The sequence below is a fragment of the Zingiber officinale genome, chromosome 7A, assembly GCF_018446385.1.
Source record: "Zingiber officinale cultivar Zhangliang chromosome 7A, Zo_v1.1, whole genome shotgun sequence".
NCBI classification, from domain to species: Eukaryota; Viridiplantae; Streptophyta; class Magnoliopsida; order Zingiberales; family Zingiberaceae; genus Zingiber; species Zingiber officinale.
Genome location: NC_055998.1, coordinates 131,534,882 through 131,543,204, shown reverse-complemented (window position 1 = coordinate 131,543,204; position 8,323 = coordinate 131,534,882). Strand labels below are relative to the sequence as shown.

Here is an 8,323-nt window from a genome sequence, read left to right as displayed (position 1 = left end):
AGCGTTGTCATTTTAAAGAAAAAAATATAAAAAAATTATTTAAAAATTATTATTTTTATATTTACGAAACTATTAATTTTCTTTTACCATGTCTAGATTCGAATTTTACATATAATCAACTCAGTTAATGATTTCAAACTCATAAAAATAATAGAAATCTGACGTTGAAGTAATATTAATAATTAATTACATGAAAAGCTAGTAAATATCAAAATTTACACTAATTCTGTTTCAAAGTATATAGTGATATTCACATATAAAACAAAAGAGCACAAAAAATCTGTTTTGAACAGCTATAATCTGTTTAGCCAACAATCTGTTTACTGAATACTGAATACTGAAGTAGCCAACAATCTGTTTACTCAAAATAGTACAGTAGTTACTGAATCCATACGCTAGTGTACTGATCAATTACTGAATCCAAACGCTCCTTAGTGTACTGATCTCGGCTGTCCTGTATCCACCTACAAAAGTAGCAATAATATGTTTCAAGTTCATATATGAGCATTACTGATGGCTCTCAAAAGAAACAAAACAATCATCATGACTTTCTACCAAAAGAAACAAAATTTACACTAATCTTAATGAAGATTTTCAGATCCTTGATGTAAAATAGTTTTCAAATTACATGCAGCTATCTGACTGCTTTATTAAACTGATCTCATGCAGCTTGTTCTTTGATCTACTAAGAGGCAAGCACATGATCTCCCAAGTTTACTTCCTCCCTTATAGTGAGATACACTTTGCATTTTGCATAGGAGACCACTACCAAAGGGCTTTTATTACTCAAATCACAATTGCAGTGGTGGTATTCATCCAGATTCTGCAGCTCTTAGCAGGTACACATTGATGTTCTTCTTGTTAATCCTCCCTCAAATCCAATCCGATCCTTGCATTTGAAAGTTACACTTGTTTTTTTTTATTTATGCAGTTTTCTTGATAATGGGTCGATTAATCATAGCGCCTATGATAGTTTGGTTCTTGCTTAGTTACAAACTATGGAACAGGGTAGTTGCAGTTGACCTTATAGAGAAGTTTCTTCGGCGCCAGCAAACACTGATGCCAACAAGATACGCCTACTCTGAACTCATAGCAATCACAAGGCATTTTAGAGAGAAGCTCGGCCAAGGTGGCTTCGGCTTAGTCTTCAAAGGGGAACTTCTAGGGGATCGTTTTGTTGCAGTTAAGATGTTATGCAGTCTTCGAAGAGAGCTTTGATTTATGAGTATATGCCTAATGGCTCACTTGACAAGTACATTTTTGCTCCCAATGGAACTAATGGTCACTTTTTCACCTCAGAAAAACTCATTCAAATAGCAGTTAGTGCAGTTAGTGCTAAAATGAAGATTACTGATGGCTCTTCCTAATGTTTCTATTAGTCTAAATGCCCATTCAAATAGCAGTACTAATAGCAGTACTAATAGCAGAGTGCTAATAGTCTAAACTCATTCAAATAGCAGTACTAATAGATAACAAATATATTTTGTGATTAGACAAGTTGAAATATCAGAGTTGAAGGGGTGAGGGATAGCACGAGATAAAAGAAACTCCAGTTAACATAGTAAAAAATGAATTACGATACATTGACATGACGAAGAGTCATGAAAACACATTAACAATCAGACAATTCCTTCCAAAATAACTAGTTAGGAATCAAACAAACAAGACGGTGAAAACAAGGTAATTTCAGCCTTTATGTTCTTGACATACTTTAAATCACCAAATAATATTACTCAGTACTCACGCAATCCTCAATTAATTTGAAGCTAAAATAAGAGAGATTTTGAGAAACATAAAGAAAATAATAATGTGGAACCGAGAGCCATCTAGTTACCAGTCACCAATAATGAAGGTTCAGACTATCAGGGAGACTTCTGTGACCAACCTAAAAGCGTTCACAATGATGCATTTACTCAGAAACAAAATGGACCACTAAGGCTGCATTTCTAAAAAATTTTAGATGTCAGTTGAAGTACCTGCAAGTATTTACCAATGGGTCATATGGCTATTACTTTTTAGTGATAATGAGCATTGGACAACACAAGTCAGTACTGTCAGACATGCTAGTATGAGACCATATTTCAAAATATGCCACCAAAGCATCAGAGGTAAGGCAAATTTTCATACTTTATGTTCAACACATCATTCAACCATTACTAAAGTAATTATTTTCGCATCCATTTGCAGGTAACAAGAGAGTAACTAAGGTCTCAGCAAACCAATTGCAGATCAAGATGTCCAAAATAATACTATCCCACCAGCACTCATTGAAATTTGGCAACATGTGGCGAAAAGTAAACTGCAATTGTTAGCAAATGAACTTAAAAAAAAACATTATTTAAGTAATTTTTGCAAAAAAAAAAAAAGAAAAAAAAGAAAAAAGAGGTAAAACAATGAAAATGAACCTCCATCAATTCAAAGCCAATTGACAACACCCACAGAAGGGGCTGGTTTCGTATCATTATTGCCTTACCCCACCATCCAAAAATATGAGCAAGAACAAACTCATCAAATAATGTATTCTGCAATAAACTGACACAAATTAGTGATGACAAGATCTAAAAAAGTATAGGTTCCTTGAAAGATCCAAGCAATATAAACTGAATGACAAAAGGTTGATGAATGAAGGAATCATACATAAACATTGAAAAACCTGTTTTTTGGATTCTCTGGGACATAAATACGGCAACCAGCTCCATATGATCTTTCAGGTAATTCTGGAATGCACAAACAAAGATTCTGTTAATTTCTTTATCTATGAATATGCTATTTTCTAGAGGAAACCATAAAGCACCTAAATCAAGTGTTTACCAACTCCCAAATCAAGTGTTTACCAACTCCCAGAGCAGGATGGAGATATTTCATAAACTGCCTAGCATCATCACGATTCTGGAAATGAGAAAAAGAAACCAGAGGAACATTTGTCAAATTCACAGCAGAATTATTAGATGACTTTATTGATTATTTGAGGTCTAGATTCTACCAAAATCACAATAACAGATGAAGCAACAAAAACCTCAGTAGCAAAAAGTTTGAAGAACGAATCTTCTATATGTGAATTTTCATGAGAAATTAAAGCTGATGAAGTATCCAGCATCACATACTATTAGAATTATTACTCTTGGCTCAAATTTTATCCTATTTGAATCAATGGCAACAATTACTAAAGCACAATAAATAGGAAAATGGTTTCCAAAAACAACAAATGGAAAAGAATGAAACTGAATCAGATGCACTTGATAATCATCCTAATTAAAAGATAGAAACACACAAACCTGGAAAAGCAAAAATGTTAGGGCAACAAGGTACACAACAGCCATTCCATGAACTAAGCGCCAAATTGCAGGATGTGGCCTTATAAAAACCCTGAATAAAATAAAGTGTACAAACAAGTGACAATGCCCATAATTTATAGAAAAACTGCATTATTGCAATTCTTGATGGGGAAATTATTCCAGATACAAAGCAACAAATGCTCTTGAATGACCTTGTATAATGCTGAGATACATGCATCTACATCATAAAGTTATAAGTTCTGAGCTCACAAAAATGGAAGCCATAGCTTACGTTGAAGGTGCTTGCAGCAAGGAATAGGCTAAAAAGACAGCAATCATCGCCCAGACACCTCTGCAAGAGAAAGGAATTCAAAGAATAAATCCCTCGGACACAAGAAACCCAAAATCCAGCCAAAAAAGCTCGAAAAAGTGTTCCCTTTGACGAGGAACAGCGCGAAGGGGAGTGGAGAAAAGTGAAGACGCGAGAAATTGGGCATAAAGCAAACTATACCGTTGCGCAAGCCTATGCTGGATTCCTCGGTGTTGATGCTGTAGAGGATGCCCTCGTATCTGATCTCGCTCTTGGAGGTCAAGCTTATGAGGCTCCCGATGTAGGAGTCCGCCGACGCCCCGAATCTGGAGGCCGGAGAGGAGTTTGCTGGAGAGGAGTTTGCCGGAGAGGAGTACTTGGGAGAAGGCCGCGCTAGATGAGGAGTACTTGGGAGAAGGGTTCGGGACTTGAAAATGATCGGAAGATAGAAGTTGGGAGAAGGGTTTGGGTTTTCTACTCCTTACCTAGATCCAACGGTTTGTATTAATCAAGATTTAGATCCAACGGTTTGTATTAATCAAGGTTTAGATGAGATTTTAAACATAGACAACACTTTTTAAAAAGCGTTGTCGTAGACACTAAAAATCAGTCTAATAGACAACGCTTTTTAGAAAGCGTTGTCTTTGATCCGTAAAAATCACTAATAGACAACGATTTTTAGAAAAGCGTTGTCGATTAATAAGAAAATAATGAAATAGACAACGCTTTTCACTAAAAGCGTTGTTAAAAAAAAATAGACAACGTTTTTTATAAAAAGCGTTGTCGTTTAAGTGTTGTAGAATCCCAATTTTCTTGTAGTGACTTTGAGTTGATCGGGTTGGTCGGGTTTAGGTTTAAGTGTTTTGGGTTGAACTTGGGTTCGGGTCGGGTTCGGGTTGGGTTAAAAAAAAAACTCAACCCGACCCAACCCAACCCACCCGAATTGACACCCCTAATAGAAATGAGGAAAGTGTAACAATAAACATTTTCCTATGCAGGTATAATAATAACTGAAAATACACTTTTATTGACACTTCTAGTAGTTATAGTTCATAGCTCGAGGTCGGCGACGCTCTAACTGTAACAGTTGGGTGTAGCAAGGTCGCCTCAAAGCGGTAGCAAAGAGACGATGCAACAGAATGACCAAAGAAGCTTGTTCAGAAGTGACGTGTAAAGAGCTAGTTGAACCCTTCTTGACCTACATTGGAGGCACCTCCAATGGCCTAGGTCACCTCCATTCAAGCTGATCTGATCGAGTTCATTGTTGTTTATTGACCTTGGGGGTGCCTTTAATCCTCTAAGGGTGCCTCCAATCTTATTTGAGGCGCCTCTAATCAATCCAAGGCACATCCAGTGCTTTACTTAGAACGCCTCCAATTAGCCAAGGCACCTCAAGCACTATTCATTAGAAGCTTATTTTTTTGCTATAACTCTTACAAAACATGTCAGTCCTACAAAATAGAGTTAGCATACTAAAATTTATGAATTAGATCCTATTTGGCATGATCAAGATTTAATCTTGGTTTCAACTTAGATTTTCAAAATGAATCTAAGTTAGACCAGTGCCTACAGTCCTATTGAGACTTATCCTCACTGGATCTTTATTCTCGAGTTATTTACCTAACCTTACCTGTTAAACATCTAGTCTTCCAAACTTGTTTAGACTTTCTCTGGTCTTACTTAGTGTCTGATCGACTAAGACTTTCTTGCAACACCAAGTTAGCACAATAGATATAAAATATTAAAGTAAAACAGTGTTAGCAGTATTGAAGATTCGTTGGTCCGGTCGACGATGCACATGCTTGGAGTTCACTCCTCCAAGATTTCTCATTACCTAGGTTTACCGTCCCTTAGGATTTTTCACTGTATAGCTTCACTCACTAAAACTTTTCACGACATAGCTTTGTTGGGGTTGCAATGTTACAAACATAGTCTCACATTGAAAACACATGGGAAAGATCATAGGTTTATAAGAGAAAGATATCTCCATTAGTATGAGATTTTTTGGGTAGAGCCCAAGAGCAAAACTATGAGGGTTTAGGCCCAAAATGGACAATATCATACCATTGTGGAGATATCTAAATTCTTTTTGATCCTATAATTGGTATCAGAGCCAGACTGTCGGAAGGTTGAATCGCCGACTGTGCATAAGAGCTATGGTCTGATTGAGTCATGTGGGTACAATATTGACCTCGAACAAAAAGAAAGTGGGGCTCCTATATTCAGATCGAGATGACTAGACACCAGGCAAGAAGTCCTAGTTGCGGCTAGGCAAGGAAGTCCTAGTAGGTTGGGTGGATCGAGGGGCAGGAAGACCTGGTGGGTCGAGGATCGGATGTGAGAAGCCTGTGGTCCTTTGTTTGAGGGGGGAATTGTTGGGGTTGCAAACATAGTCCCACATTGAAAACACATGGGAAAGATCATGAGTTTATAAGAGAAAGATATTTCCATTGGTATGAAACATTTTGGGAAGAACCCAAAAGCAAAACCATGAGGGTTTAGGCTCAAAGTGGACAATATCATACTATTGTGGAGATATATAATTTCTTTTTGATCCTACAATTAGTATTAGAGCCTTCCGACGATGATTCTGATAAAGAGCAACCTTGGTCTGATACCACTTGTTAGGGTCGTTTTGGTGCTAGAGGGGGGATGAATAGCTCGTCGCGCATTTCGTTGCTTGCTTCTTGGTGATGATGTGCAGCGGAATGAATAAGAAACAAACTTACAATGCTAACACAAGGGATTTACTTGGTATCCACCTCAAGAAGAGTTAACTAATCCAAGGATCCACACGCGACACACACTCCACTAATCAAAACACTCATTCTCGGTCGCAGCCGGAGGCGGAGAAGCCTTGTACAAACTCACACAATAATATACAACATTCACAAGAAGAAAATACAAAAGATACAAATGAAAACGCTTTCTTCTTGCTTACTTGTTGCTTGTTGTTGCCTCTTGAATATTGGAAGTGTGACTATACTTGTCTCCAAGAGCCTTCAAGAACTGGCTGTGAAAGTGTGGAGAAGCTCGTTGAGGTCGCCGCTAAAATCGTTGTTGTCGTTGGAGAGGAACACACGAAGAAGACACTCACCAACGACTATAACCTATGCAACGGTCGGATCCCAATCGATTGAATGACTCTCAATCGATTGGGGAGACTTTGAACCGATCGGCTGATCGATTTAGAGCGCCTCTGTGCTCTCTGGAAAGCGCTTGAATCGATCGCTCAATCGATTCAGCCTCTATCGCGCGATTTCTAACTTCCTAATTATTCGGCTGATCGATTGGAGGCTTCAATCGATCAACTGATCGATTCAGAAGCTCACTATTTGCTCAAAAACTCTCCCAATTGAATGGGGAAGTTTTGATCGATTACCCAATCGATCAAGATAGTTTCTGCATAAAATCACGTCAACCAATCGATTGGATGATCGATTGAACCCCCCCCAATTGATTGGCCAATCAATTGACAAGCAGAAAACTGTGTAGAGCTTGAAACGAGCTTCGTTTCGCATCTGAGATCACCTCATTCCGATATCCGAATCAAAAGTTATAGTCTTCAAAAAGTTTACTATATCTGAACTTCCTAGTTCTATGCCAACTCCCTATTAGACTTACGACCGCTAAGTATTTGGTCAACTTTTGGCCCATCAGGACTTTCTCTTTGCCAACTTCTCGTTAGACTTCTGATCACCAAGTGCGGTCCTCCTTGACCCACTTAGATTTACCGTCTCGTGTCAAGTGTCCTGTCAATCCTTTGACCTACTTGGACTTCTCAATACTATGTGTCCAGTCAACTTTGACCCACCTAGATTTCCACATGTCTGACTTCACTCACCAGGTCTTTCCATCTGCTTAGCTTCACTCACTAGGACTTCCTATCTGCTAGGGTTTTCACTTGGCTTCACTCACTAGGGTTTACACCTGGCTTCACTTACCAGGTCTTTTCATCTGCCTAGCTTCATTCACTAGGACTTCACATCTGTCACCAGGACTTTCACCTAGCTTCAATCACTAGGATTTTCACCTGACTTCACTCACTAGGATTTTCACTCGGTTTCACTCACCAGGATTTTTCCACTGCTCGGCTTCATTCACCGGGACTTTCACCTGCCTGACTTCACTCACCAGGACTTTTCCACTGTCCGGCTTCACTCATCGGGACTTTCACCTGCCTGGTTTCACTCACCAGGACTTTCACCTAGCTTCACCCACTAGGATTTTCCAATTGCCTAGCTTCACTTACTAGGATTTCCCATATGCCTAACCTCCAGTTAGGACTTTCCTAGTTAAGTATCTAGTCAATCCTTTGACCTACTTGACTCTTCTTTATATCTAATTGGTCAGCCTTGACTAGAGGGGAATTGTATCAACTATCTTCCCAAATGGGTGATTGCATCTGCAATCTCCATGTATTGTCAAACATCGAAATCCAAACATCAAGACTCAAGCTTGAGTCAACTCAAACTTAGTCAATCAGATCAACCTTGACCAAAAGGATATTGCACCAATAATCTCCCCCTTTTTGATGTTTGACAATACCTTTTAGTTAGATTAATTCCATATCCTCAACTTTCTTTCATGCCAAAGTATGAATAAGAGTTTTCTTCATTCTCTTTCTTTTCTAGAGGGTAAATTTCCTCTTTAGGTAATGAATACCTATTTAAACCCTATATATATATATAATTTGAATTTTTTTATGTGTTTAATTAATACTATAATTTAACTGATA

At 38.2% G+C, this 8,323-nt stretch overlaps 1 protein-coding gene across 1 annotated transcript; it reads right to left on the bottom strand.

The window, feature by feature from the left end:
- Positions 1-303: 303 nt before the first annotated feature.
- Positions 304-5,226, bottom strand: LOC121999730 (CDP-diacylglycerol--serine O-phosphatidyltransferase 1-like). Its single transcript, XM_042554371.1, has 9 exons — positions 5,216-5,226; positions 3,787-4,014; positions 3,568-3,627; positions 3,276-3,366; positions 2,835-2,889; positions 2,638-2,717; positions 2,406-2,522; positions 1,835-2,299; positions 304-464 (listed from the first exon to the last, which is right to left on the bottom strand). Exons 1-8 carry the CDS (start codon positions 5,224-5,226, stop codon positions 2,147-2,149), a joined length of 795 nt encoding a protein of 264 aa, XP_042410305.1. The 3' UTR covers positions 304-464; positions 1,835-2,146.
- Positions 5,227-8,323: the final 3,097 nt, after the last annotated feature.

What these genes read in the sequence shown, in the direction of transcription:
- LOC121999730 (XM_042554371.1), bottom strand. An exon ending in CAGCATAGGCTTGCGCAACG is followed by an intron (nt 3,628 to 3,786) that starts GTATAGTTTGCT and finishes TTTCTCTTGCAG; the next exon opens with AGGTGTCTGGGCGATGATTG. An exon ending in TTGCTGCAAGCACCTTCAAC is followed by an intron (nt 3,367 to 3,567) that starts GTAAGCTATGGC and finishes TATTTTATTCAG; the next exon opens with GGTTTTTATAAGGCCACATC.